The sequence below is a fragment of the Hippopotamus amphibius genome, chromosome 1, assembly GCF_030028045.1.
Source record: "Hippopotamus amphibius kiboko isolate mHipAmp2 chromosome 1, mHipAmp2.hap2, whole genome shotgun sequence".
Lineage (NCBI taxonomy): Eukaryota > Metazoa > Chordata > Mammalia > Artiodactyla > Hippopotamidae > Hippopotamus > Hippopotamus amphibius.
The window spans coordinates 121,446,613-121,459,447 of record NC_080186.1 but is presented as its reverse complement, the minus strand read 5'-3'; the positions used below and the strand labels follow the sequence as shown (position 1 = coordinate 121,459,447).

Below are 12,835 nucleotides of genomic sequence, written 5' to 3'. Positions count from 1 at the left end.
AGAGAAGCCACTCCAATGAGAAGACCACACACCGCAATGAAGAGTAGCCCCTGCTTGCTGCAACTAGAGAAAGCCCGCACAGCGATGAACACCCAACACAGCCAATAAATAAATAAATTAATTAATTAATTTAAAAAAAGAATAGTGTTTAGCATGTAGTAAATATTCAATATCAATTGAATCAATGAATAAATGATAGTGGGCATGGAGAAGGTAGTGCTGGTGGTGATTGTCACGGAGACGAAGAGTCAAAGCAGAGGTGATCGTGCTGCAGATCTTGTTTACACTGTGGCAGGTTAGTAGTGGGAACATTGAATGACTTACTCTTCCTAGGTTACGTAATACAATACGTAGCTCTTATTATTGGAGCTGAGTGGAAGTGAAACTGAGAAGTCTCCTTGCAATGCAGTTTTTAAGAAGATGAAACTCACTTCTGGGGCACTGGGTGTGTTATTCTGTATGTGTGCATAAGATAATGCGAGATGGGTTGTCTCTTTGCATAGAAAGCTATGTGGAATTTTCACAAAGTTCTAGTGGCCTAGAAAAGAGACTTGATCCCAGAGCTCAACAATGAGTGTTGCAGAGTTGAGAAAAGTCATTTAAGAAATAGAGCCACTCTGCTTCACTTTCCTGTGCCCAATATCCTACCCCAGGGGAACCCCTAGTGAGAGCTAGTCACACTCAGTAATACCAATGAACACAGAGCAAGCATCCCCTGGGAGGCCAGCATCTCCAGAAATACGAGATATAAGTAGAGAAGTGTCTTGGGGTGAAAGGATGCTGAAGAAGATGCTACAAGTCCTAACTTCATCCAAACAGGTACTGGTTTGGAATGGTGCATCACAGATAAGGGATGCTGAAGAAGAGGAGTAGGGGAGAACTTTGACCTTTCCTGGGTGAGTCCCGTTAGGATATGAGAGGAAAATGCTAGCAACCATGGTGTTAATGTCCCCCACAGCCCAGAAACATTTTCAGTGATTTTAGAGAACTGTAAATTATCTTTGTTGTAAGAATTTTAGAAAACATCATTTCAAACCTTTTCATGTTACAGAAAAAGAAGTTGTGGTTATGTAAGAAGTTGCTTAGCCCACAGTGCACTGCCAGTTGGTGATGCAGCAAGTTCTCAAAGCCAAGTCCCTGACTTGAAGACTTTTTCTTTTTTAAATAACACAGAATTTCTTACTTGGGTGTTCTGACTTCACGGTTTTTCCCTTTGAGAATTCCCAGTGCATTTATCCTTTGGAGATCATCTTTCAAAGGGGTGAAACTCTTAGGTGAGTTATCATCAGGCACCATGGACGTGCGGTTTCAGGGACTGTTCTCAGAAATTCTGCATTCTTTTACTTCCCATCTGTTTTTTTCTACTCCTCAGAAAAATAGTCTATAAACTCTAGGGGGGATTCCTGAAAGAGGCCTCAATAGTCACCTTTAGGGGATAATATTAATTTCTTCTCCACAGCTCTGTATTGCTGTTTTTTAATTATCAGAAACTATAGGAAGGAAGGAGATATTTTCTTCTCTCTTCAGTTTCATACATATGTATGAAAATTAAAGTATAGTTGATTTATAGTTAGTTTCAGCACACAAAGTGTGTACTGTACAGCAAAGTAATTAAGTTTTACATATGTATATTCATTTTTAGATTTAAATATACCTTACATAAAGGCATATTTCTTAGTTTGCAATCTTAAGGTACCTCAGCTGAATGTGTGCTTCTCTATTTCTTCTTCCTGTCTGCAGATCTTAATAAACGACAGTTTAAGTTTGGAGACTGTTTGTTTCCTCTACTCCCTCTACCATCCCTGTTATAGCTATTTTCAACCAGTATTTAGGTCTCTTCTGTTTCCTGGAGGTGGAGTAGGGAAGAAATTCACTGTCTGGAGTCACTAGAGCACAATGTTATAGCATAGAAAGGGACTGAATTGGAATCAGGAGCCTTGGTTTCTAGTTCCAGCCCTGTCAACAACAGATCCAGCCATGTGTGCCTTCAGGACTGCAATTCCTCTATTGCAAAGTGAGGAGCATTGCTTAAATAATATTAAATTCCTTTCAGGTGCTCACATTGGTGTTCTTGACAACAGGGAAATTTTCTGAATAGAGGAAAAATCCTGATGTTGTTAATCTTCTGTCTTTACCCCTTTCTCCTAGGAATCATGGATCATGTCAATCACACGTGGACCCAGAATTTTCTCCTTGCTGGTTTCACCGCCACTGGAACCCTGCGACCTCTTGCTTTCCTGGGGACACTGTGCATCTATCTCCTCACCCTGGCAGGGAATTTGTTCATCCTTGTCCTGGTTCAGGCAGATTCGGGACTGTCCACACCCATGTACTTCTTCATCCGTGTCCTCTCCTTCTTGGAACTCTGGTATGTCAGCACCACAGTGCCCACGCTGCTGCATACCTTGCTCCGTGGGCCTTCACCCATCTCATCAGCTGTGTGCTTTGCCCAGCTCTACGTCTTCCATTCCTTGGGCATGACTGAGTGCTACCTGTTGGGTGCCATGGCGCTGGACCGCTACCTTGCCATCTGTCGCCCACTCCACTACCATGCACTCATGAGCAGACAGGTACAGTTATGGCTAGCAGGGGCCACTTGGGTGGCTGGCTTCTCAGCTGCACTTGTGCCAGCCAGCCTCACAGCCTCTCTGCCCTTCTGTTTAAAAGAGGTGGCTCATTACTTTTGTGACTTGGCACCACTAACGAGATTGGTATGTGTAGACACAAGCTGGCATAGTCGGGTCCATGGGGCAGTGATTGGTGTGACCACTGGGTGCAATCTTGTGGTCATTTTAGGAGTGTATGGGGGTATCCTGAGAGCTGTGCTGAAGCTGCCCTCAGCTGCCAGCCGTGCCAAGGCCTTTTCCACCTGTTCCTCCCATATAACTGTAGTGGTGCTCTTTTATGCTTCTGCCTTCACAGTTTACGTGGGCTCACCTAGGAGTCGCCCTGAGGGCACAGACAAGTATATTGCCTTGGTATATGGCCTTCTTACTCCTTTCCTCAATCCTATCATTTATACCTTTCGCAACAAGGAGGTAAAGGAGGCCATGAAGAGGGTGAGGGTCAGGATCAGGGCTATTTTGAAGAAATCTTGACAATCTCTGTTATCATAGCCCAGGTTCTTGGTAACTGTAGGAGTCAGCTAGTTGTTAATCAGTCATCTGGCCAGAATTAAAGTAAATGCCAGTGGAGAAAAATCAATTATATTATTTGTCAAATACACTGCAGACACTTGCTTAAGAAGACAGTCCTGGGTCAATCAGAATTGGAACATGTAGAGAGAAAGGAGGTATGTCTTTGGTTCCATCCCAATCTAATGGGAGAGATATGCCACAAAGGAGGGAAAAAAAAAAACAGAGAATGTGCAAATGTTTTTGCTGAACTTATGACTTAGAGAGACAGTACAATACTAAGAGAAAGAAGACAAACTAAAGCTGAGAGTGGGCACTTTTGTCAAGATAGGATTCAGAGAAAGATTGAAAAGGTGGAAAAGAAAGGTGACCAAAAGGAGACTAGAATTATAACCTAAGTTTCAGATGTGAAGCTGTGAGCCATGGGCAGAGAGCTTATCAAGAACCCAGTGACTTAGAGTTTCTGTGTAATTAAAGGTAGCTCAGTAGAGAAGAGAATGACTTTATTGGGCAGGAGGCTAGAAGCTTTAGATAATAATTTACTGTCTAATGAGATGATAAAAAAGTGTGGCAGATGAGGGTACTGAGTTCTCTTCTAACACTATGGAATATACCTTAAAATTGATCTGGAGCTGTATGAAATAAATAAGTAAATAACTAAATAGATAAAATAAAAACCAAGCCACAAACAAACAAAAAGTTTAGCAAGCACACATGTACAACATAGAAAACTTACTGAAATAAAAAATGGAGATGGAAAAAAGTAATGGAGATGGGGACCAGAAGCTGTGACCCCATTCTCTCCCTTCTCTTTTCTCCCAGCTCCTCCACCACTTTTTCTGCAGAGCAAAGTTTGAAAATTATTGCTCATGTTTAATTTCTGTATTTTGGCAATATGTGAACTGAAGATCTAGCACCTACCAAAAGATGTCAGGATATTATTGAGAGAGACAGGACCAGGATCTTGGCAGAGACTGGGTCACTGTGTGGGTTTTAAATACTCTATTTTTCATTCCTATGTAAGTAACTGCTAAAAATTCAAATCAATTATTTTTTGTATGTTTGCCCTATGCCAGAAACAGTGACAGCTGCTTCAGATGTATTTTTAATTTAATCTTCATAATATCCTTTGAAGAAGAAAGAATCATCTCATTATCTGCATGATGGAATTAGAAAGTTTACGCACTTGCTGTAAAAAGACATGGATTCAACCCCAGATCCACTTCAGGGGGCTGGGTGAACTTGGCAAGACTTCCTCAGTCTCATTTTCTATGCCAGATGAGAGTAAGGAGTGAATGAATGCTAACATGTCTTCTGCCTTAGTGAGTTTTGATTCTATGACTGCAACACATCTTAAAGAAAGTGGGATCTGAACCAGACCCAGATGGTAAGATCTGAATATCCAGAACAGAGAGAGGAAGGTGTTGGTCCAAATCCAAGTTTTACTCTTTTTGACTATGTCATCCTGGACTAAAAAAAAAAATAGTAAATTCTCTCCGACCTCAATTTTGCCTTCCTTAAAAAAATTCTATGACAAAGAGTCCTAAAGTTTAAATAAAATAACACACGGTAAGTGTTCAATACACGTTAGCCTTATCATCCCAGAGGCAGGGCAGTGTAGTAGCTAGAGCTTGAATTTTGATGCCTGTCTGCCTCGGTTCAAACATTAATTCTACCATTTAATTGCTATGTGACCTTAAGCAATGAACTTAACTTTACTGTGCCTCAATTTCCTGACCTGTAAAGTGAGGACATATTAGAACCTTAAACACTATATAAATATTAATTATTACCACTTCAAAGATTTTTCCACATGCATTTTTGCAATGGGAATTTGTTTCCTTGAGATTACTTAGTTTCACACATATCTCACATTTTCATTATGTGCAGAGTCATTAAAATTGGCAACTCTCCAAGTGAAGCATCTTCTTTTGACCTAAGAGTCCAAAGTCAACTTTGTATAACCTGAGGAGTCCACTCGGGTTTCATGAAGTCTGTTCTCTTCCTCTAAGTGCAAAACGCAATACTCCATTCCACTGGCCTGCTAAGTCTACTGCTTTTGAGCTCTGATCTTTTCTCTCCTCTCACACCGTATTTCACGTAGATAGCTCTTTTTGCAAGAATGGTTGTTGGCACTCCCTGTGGTGGCAGCAGCAAAGAACTGCTGGAAACTGTTTGTCCTTGCAATGGCTTGGGTCACATTCACTAACAGCCCTGTGGGTCCCATCTCTGTATCCTGCCTTTAGTCTGGGGGCTTATAATCCTGTTTCAGAGACACCAGCATTTAACTAACAATGCAATGCAGCACCACTGATTTCCAGCACAGTGCTTGGTATCCATTCATTTAATGATTGAACGAATAAATAAATGAACTCTCAAGAGTCAAATACAGAGATTTAAATTCCCCTCCAACAACCCCACCAGGAGATAGTCTTTTTCTTCGATTTTTCATAGCTCTAAACTCCCCTTGCCCTTCATTTTACAACCTTTCCTCTCTTGCAACCTCATCACATCCTTCCCACTTTAGAATGTGAAGTTTAGATCCCCCTTAGTGCAGAGTTTCCCAACTGATATAAATAACAGTGGTGCTGAGTAACTGACTCCCCACCCCTCACACATGCCCTTGGCATAGTCATGTAGGGCCTGAGGGAACCAGAGCCCCTGGACTGGTTGCCTTTGCAGTAAGTATCCTTTCTGTTCACCTAAGTGTTCTTTGCAAGTGGTATCACTTTTTATATGGGCTATGATGTGAAAAATATGTTAGAGGAGCAACACCTTATTGTGTGACATATTGGGGTAAGTGCCCAAGTTAAGGCTCAATTTTGGTCACTTCTCCCCTGGTGACAAGTGGATAATGACTGTAGCAGGAGAGAAAATGAGAACAAGCCAGGACTGAAATACACCATAATCAGACCATTTGCTCTGTGCTGTGTTAAGGCTAACGTTCTACCCTTCAGAGTGTTTATAAGGTGTGTCATCCAAGTGCAAATGCATTAGGAGGTGCATCAATAACAAGACATTGGGCTTTAATAAACCAGAGTTGTCTGGGGCCAGCAAGGACATATGGCCACAGCACATCACTGAACTAACATTTTGTTTTTTCTTAAATGTAATTTCTTTGCTTCAGTAAATAATACACCTAAAGGGTTCAAAATCAAAGCAATCTAAAAGTATTTACAAAGAAAAGTCTTTCTACTCCAACTTCCCAACCTATCTGCACCTTCCTGGTCTTCACCCGACCCTGATAGGAGACAACTTTAAATAGTGTTTCCTGTATGGTTACAGTGTTTCTCTATGCAAAACTCAGAAAGTAAGAGTATTTTATAATCCACTACTCTTAAGCATAAGGCCCCATATGATATACTTTGTTTCATCTTTGCTTTCATTTTCTTAACAAGAAACATTGATCTTTCCATTTCTTTGTAAAAGGTGCTTTTTAAAAAAATTTTTCCATAGTATTTCATTGTGTTTTTAATTTAACTAATCCTATATTGAATACACTTGGGTTATACCAGTCTTTGGCTGTTAAATACAAAACTAAAATGAATAACTTTGTGTATACATCATTCATATATGAGCACACAAATTCCTAGGAATGGGATTCTTGAATCATAGTGCAAATGCACATGTAATTTGAGTAAAATATGATAATTGAGAAACAGCATTTTTTTAGTTTTAAGTTTCAGTTTTAAGTTTCAAATTTGTCTCGTGTATATAGGTTGAATTTTTTTCTCATGTTTGAAAAACTTATATTTTTTAATTAATTGGCTGATTTGAGGGTCTGTCTCCCAAACTCTACAGTAAACATCTTAAGGGAAAGGACTGTGTTTTATGCATCTCATTTTCCCAGTTCCTAGCATAAGGCCAGGGAATAAAAAATGTTTAAAATATGTATTAAATAAAAGAATAAAAGCGTGACTATGATTTCCCATATTTCTCACATTATTTTAGTTATATTTGATATATTTTTCTAATCTCTAAGTCGTGTGTTACATAGAAATAGAGCATATAAAATGTTTAGATGAATAACATTTTAAAATCACTTATAATGCCATTACTTAAAAAATTATCTATTCAATTATAATTTCTAATAAACATACACTTTTTTCAAATATTAGCAATGATAGTGTGGATTTTTGAACACACTAAAACTTACTTTTTTCACTTAAGTTTTATGCTTGTGTAATTTTAGATGTCATGTTTTCTCCCATATCATGAATTAGCTTAGGGAGGTGTGAGGTATTGTTCCTTTCTCTTGTTCCATTCCTGATACAGAGTAATTGCTAGGTAAGCACTCTCTACTGAGAGGTGATGACATAAAAGAGAAGAAACAACTTTCTTGGTTAGGCAAGTCCTGTTAACTGGAAGCTTCCAATCCTTCAGCATATATCTCTGATTCTGTACTACTGACTTGAGATAGTGTCTATGATTCCTATGCTCAGGTATTTATATCACACTGATAGCCTTTTAATCTACTCAGTTAATGCCAAGACATTCAGATGTGCGACTGGACACTGCAAATGAAGAAGCAAGGCTGCTTTGGGGCCTGACTTATAAAGAGGGAATGTAGGAATATAAATGTAATTTGAATATGCAGAGAACTAAAATAAGAGTTAAAGTGGCTACTCTGAGTGCAGCACAAATATTAGCTTGAAGAGTCTAGATAGTTGGCTAATCTATACAGATTGATGAAATAAAGATAGATACAAAGTTTTGGTGTTTGGGACTGTGGAGGATTTAGTAAAAGGGCAGTTACAACTTTCCATCCTGGAGAAAGGTCAAGTGTTTCAGATGAAATGGAATGTAGGCTCAATGCTGGTTGAGATTGAGAGAAACTCTGATTTCCAAATTCTTGAGTTTTTTTTCCTCAGAGAGGCTCTGTGAATCCTGCATTAGTAATCTCAGAAGCAAATGTCTTCTTTTCCTTTTGCTTAAAAATCTTCAGCTCCCACAGAAGATTCTGCAATTGGATCTCAGAAAATTCAAAGATTCCCTTCATTTTAGCATTGATGTACTAGTTCATCTTTTATGGCTACCTCTTTATCTTAAATTTAATTTAGCAAGTGTATTGTCCTTATATTTGATTCTGAAAAAAAAAAGTAAGTTTGGGCCAATGATTGACTCAAATGCATTACTTCCAATAGATAAATGCTTTTATTCCATTATTTTTCTGGACTCCATGTCCACCTAAGTACATGCACACAGATAGGGCTCAGCTGGTGTTAGAGCTCAGATGCTAATCTTGAGGCTTTTGATGAAAATATTGCAGATGTGACTATACATAAAAGTGATCACAGAAAAGTGAATAAGCAGCATGAGGAAGTCTTGGGTCATGATAATAGCGGTAGTGATAAAAATAATGGTGGCAATACTGGTAATGGAAGCTTTGGAAAGTGCAATAAGAACAGAGTATTCGATATTCAGTAAACAATGGTTGAACAAATGAATAAATGGTAGAGGATTTGGTGAAGGTAGAGATAGTGGTGGGAGCAATGGAGGTGGAGATGTTCAGCACAGAAGTGATGGTGGTGCCCACGTTGATTGTGTTTACATGGTGATGAAGTAAGTGGTAATCAGAAAAAGAGCTGCGTGAGAAACCTTATTGCGGGAAGGTTTAAACGACGAAACTCACTTCTGGGGTGCTCAGTGTGTGACTCAGTATGTGCACACGCTTATGCAAGATGAGTGGTCTCTTCCCATAGAAAGCTACATGGAACTTGCAAAACGTTCGAGTGGCCCAGAGGAGGCAATGTCCCTGAGACTGGGTTCCAGCGTCCAACAATCAAGGTTGAGAAAAGTCACTTGAGAAATAGAGCTACTCTGCTTCCCCTTCCTGCACCCAACACCCTGCCCAGAGGGACCCCTACTGAGAGCTTGTTAAAGCCAGCAACCCCAGGGGGCACAGCAAGGAGCCCCTGGAAAGCCAGCATTTCCAGGAACACAAGATATAAGTAGGGAAATGTATTAGAGGTAAAAAGGACACTGGAAAAAGAAGCTGCAATACGTAATGCCATCCCAACAGTCAGGTAATGGTCAGGGATGGTGTAGCAGAGATGAGAGGCACTGAAGAAGAGGACTAAGAGAGGGCTCTGACCTTTCCTAGGTGAGGTCTGTTAGAAGTGCAGGAAGAGGAAAACTCTGGGACAATAATGTAAATCTCTACGCTCATCCCCAAAATATTTTTCAATAGCTTTGGAGAACTACAGACTACCAGGGCTATGAGGGCCTTTATAAGGCATCTATTTAAACTTCTTCATTTTAGACAAGAGCAAGTGGAGGTAAAGAGAGGAGAAATGGCCTTGCTCAATGTTCATTTAGTGACAAAGCATAGTTAGAAAGCCAATTCCCAAAGAGAATGTGTTTTACCTTATACTACAGCCCTTCTACACCAACATCATAGGGTCCTGACTTCAACAATTTATACGCATATCTCCTAGAGACTTCCTAGTACATGATTCCCTTCAGGAAACCTTCCTGAAAATGCACTGTATCTACTCATTGATTCCTCATCTGGCCCTATAGTTCTGAGCTTTGGGAAACTCTTTCCAGAGTATTCATATTTCTTTCCTCTCACACCTCTTCCTCCCTCAGCCCTTATTGACAACATTCTTGAATTCCAGAAAGACTCCCTGAAGAAAGTTAGGGGTCGCATTTTAGAAATCATGTGTCACATTTTTCCACAGTTAAGAAAAATTGATTTTTGGATACAGGGGATACGGTACAGATGGATGTTTTAAAGAATCGTGGGACATTTCATTCGGACTAAAAGCAGATGAGCATGAAAATTTCTTATCTCTTCTGTTTCCTGGTGGGGTCTGTGGGAGAATAGTCTGGGGCCCCTGATGCTGGTGTCACATTCTATACAGTCCAGGAAGTCCTGGGCTGTGATTCAGGAGACCTGGACTCCAACTCTGTCAGCAATAGATTGTGATATTGTGCAAATCACTTCTGCCTTCTGGTCTTCAGTTCCTCTTTTGAAAAGTGAGGGGAATTGGTTTGATAAGCCATAAGTTATTTTCAGGATTATATTTTCTATACTTTTGGTTCCGGGAAAATTTCTCAAGAAGAATCCCGAAGTAGTTAATCTTCTGTCTTTACCCCTTTCTCCTAGGAATCATGGATCATGTCAATCACACGTGGACCCAGAATTTTCTCCTTGCTGGTTTCACTGCCACTGGAACCCTGCGACCTCTTGCTTTCCTGGGGACACTGTGCATCTATCTCCTCACCCTGGCAGGGAATTTGTTCATCCTTGTCCTGGTTCAGGCAGATTCAGGACTGTCCACACCCATGTACTTCTTCATCCGTGTCCTCTCCTTCTTGGAACTCTGGTATGTCAGCACCACAGTGCCCACGCTGCTGCATACCTTGCTCCGTGGGCCTTCACCCATCTCATCAGCTGTGTGCTTTGCCCAGCTCTACGTCTTCCATTCCTTGGGCATGACTGAGTGCTACCTGTTGGGTGCCATGGCGCTGGACCGCTACCTTGCCATCTGTCGCCCACTCCACTACCATGCACTCATGAGCAGACAGGTACGGTTATGGCTAGCAGGGGCCACTTGGGTGGCTGGCTTCTCAGCTGCACTTGTGCCAGCCAGCCTCACAGCCTCTCTGCCCTTCTGTTTAAAAGAGGTGGCTCATTACTTTTGTGACTTGGCACCACTAATGAAGTTGGCATGTGTAGACACAAGCTGGCATGCTCAAGTCCATACTGCAGTGATTGGCATTATCAATGCATGCAATCTTGTGGTCATTTTAGGAGTGTATGGGGGTATCCTGAGAGCTGTGCTGAAGCTGCCCTCAGCTGCCAGCCGTGCCAAGGCCTTTTCCACCTGTTCCTTCCATATAACTGTAGTGGTGCTATTCTTTGGCTCTGCCTTCATTGTCTATGTGGGATCACCTGAGAGTCACCCTGAAGGCACTGACAAGCTTATTGCCTTGGTGTACACTTTTCTTATCCCTTTTCTCAACCCCATTATTTACACTCTTCGTAACAAGGAAGTGAGGGAAGCTGTCAGGAGGGTAACCCAAAGGATTAGGGCTACGTTGAAGAGACTCTGAGGATCAGGCCATAGGCCATTCACTTGGTAAGGGTAGGCTCTAGTTGCTTAGTCAACCAAATAATCAAATAATTTGTTAAGTATACTGTATATACCAATTTAAATAGATTGAGGCCTTAGGGACAAATTGGCAAATTTGTAGAGGATGGAGAAATATGGCCTCTGAACTCATATCTATCTAGTATGCGTGAAAGATGACATAACTTAAAATATAATCAAATAATAAGGATGAAAGTGCAAATTCCAAGGTAGACTTAGAACTTAGAGAGAGAGAGACATACTGTGTTTAAAAGAATTTGGAAAAAACTGACTGTGCGACTTTGCTCAAGATAGAATTCCTGGAGAAGCATTGAGAAAGTAGTAAATGAGGTTAGTAGAAAGAAAAATAAAAGAACTTCTTGCAGAAATGTTTAGATGTTGATGGGTGAACCATGGAAAAAGTGTTCATGAGAGCATGTAACTCAGTGTTTCTGGGTGATCCCACCATGAAAGAACGTTTAAAGCTGGACCTGAGAATTTACTTTCTAATCAGAAAGATCAGGAGGTTAGAAATGAGGGTTCTGGGTGTGCTGATGGTTAAAAGTGAGTTCTAGAAATATATTTTGCTCTTTGAATTTCAAATAATCAGTCAACAAGGCAACATGGTTGATAAGGTTCCTTGAGTGCAAAACTGGGTCTGGGAACCAAGAGAAGATATAAAAAGGAGGCACAATTTGTTTTCAAAGAGCTTACAGTTTTGTTGTGAAGAGTCAATTGTCTTTTCTCTCTCTGAAACACACACAAATACACACATACACACACATGCACGCACACACACAAACACACACTATGCCCCAGCAGCAACATATTGATTAATATTAAGAGACAGACTTTTCCATCTTACTTTCTGTATATCTGTGGTGGTGGGACGTCATGGAAAGTGAAGGGAAGGAGTGCATGGATTGGCAGAAAGGGAATGAGGAAAACAAAAGTTTCATAGTAATTTATTCTGACATTTTCCCCAAGTCTCAGATCCTAATACACCATGCACTTGTTGGTGCTCTTCTGAAAGTTCTCTTCGAATCAGACATGAAACTGTAGTATCCCCCTTAGAGATTCTTTGTCACAGGATAACATGGTCACAACTATACTGAAAATACAAAAAAGAAAACTCATTCTGAAGATAATTCTTCTGGGCAGCATTCTTTGAAATGATTGAGTAAATGAGTTTAGGGTTTCCTGAGCTAAAGATGTTGAAATACTTTATCTCTATTTCAAGGACAACTTGGTGTTTACTTTAACATATATTACTAGGAGAAAATGTGTGTGGAGTGACATAAAGACTATTCTTCCCATAGAATAACTCTCCTAATTCTATAGAACATGACTACCATGGGATTTAACAAGGATTTCTCTGGTCAGCCTTTCTGTTCTAGTCTTCTTGCCATCTCTCCTTTCCAGAAGTAGGAGTGAACTCCTTGCTTCCCACAGCCTTCTGTGCTCTTACCATTTATACTTGAATATGTTGTGTCCATTTTCTCATTAGATCTCCCATAGCAAGTAAACAGATGAATGTCCTTCCAAAGTCAGTTAGTAGATAAAGAGTCTGCACTCAATTCAAAAAGTTTAACTTTACTGAGCAAGAAGAAAGAACAGCATTTT

At 40.3% G+C, this 12,835-nt stretch overlaps 2 protein-coding genes across 2 annotated transcripts; both read left to right on the top strand.

Annotated features, from left to right (window-relative positions):
• The first annotated feature begins 1,243 nt into the window (after window positions 1–1,243).
• On the top strand, window positions 1,244–3,098 carry LOC130844142 (olfactory receptor 6N2-like). Its single transcript, XM_057720283.1, has 2 exons — window positions 1,244–1,274; window positions 2,149–3,098. The coding sequence occupies exon 2, from the start codon at window positions 2,154–2,156 to the stop codon at window positions 3,096–3,098; it is 945 nt and encodes a 314-aa protein (XP_057576266.1). The 5' UTR covers window positions 1,244–1,274; window positions 2,149–2,153.
• Window positions 3,099–10,250: 7,152 nt separating this feature from the next.
• Window positions 10,251–11,195, top strand: LOC130835365 (olfactory receptor 6N2-like). Its single transcript, XM_057706942.1, has one exon. The coding sequence runs from the start codon at window positions 10,251–10,253 to the stop codon at window positions 11,193–11,195; it is 945 nt and encodes a 314-aa protein (XP_057562925.1).
• Window positions 11,196–12,835: the final 1,640 nt, after the last annotated feature.

What these genes read in the sequence shown, in the direction of transcription:
- LOC130835365 (XM_057706942.1), top strand. Translation starts at nt 10,251, where the DNA reads ATGGATCATGTCAATCACACGTGGACCCAGAATTTTCTCCTTGCTGGT.
- LOC130844142 (XM_057720283.1), top strand. Translation starts at nt 2,154, where the DNA reads ATGGATCATGTCAATCACACGTGGACCCAGAATTTTCTCCTTGCTGGT.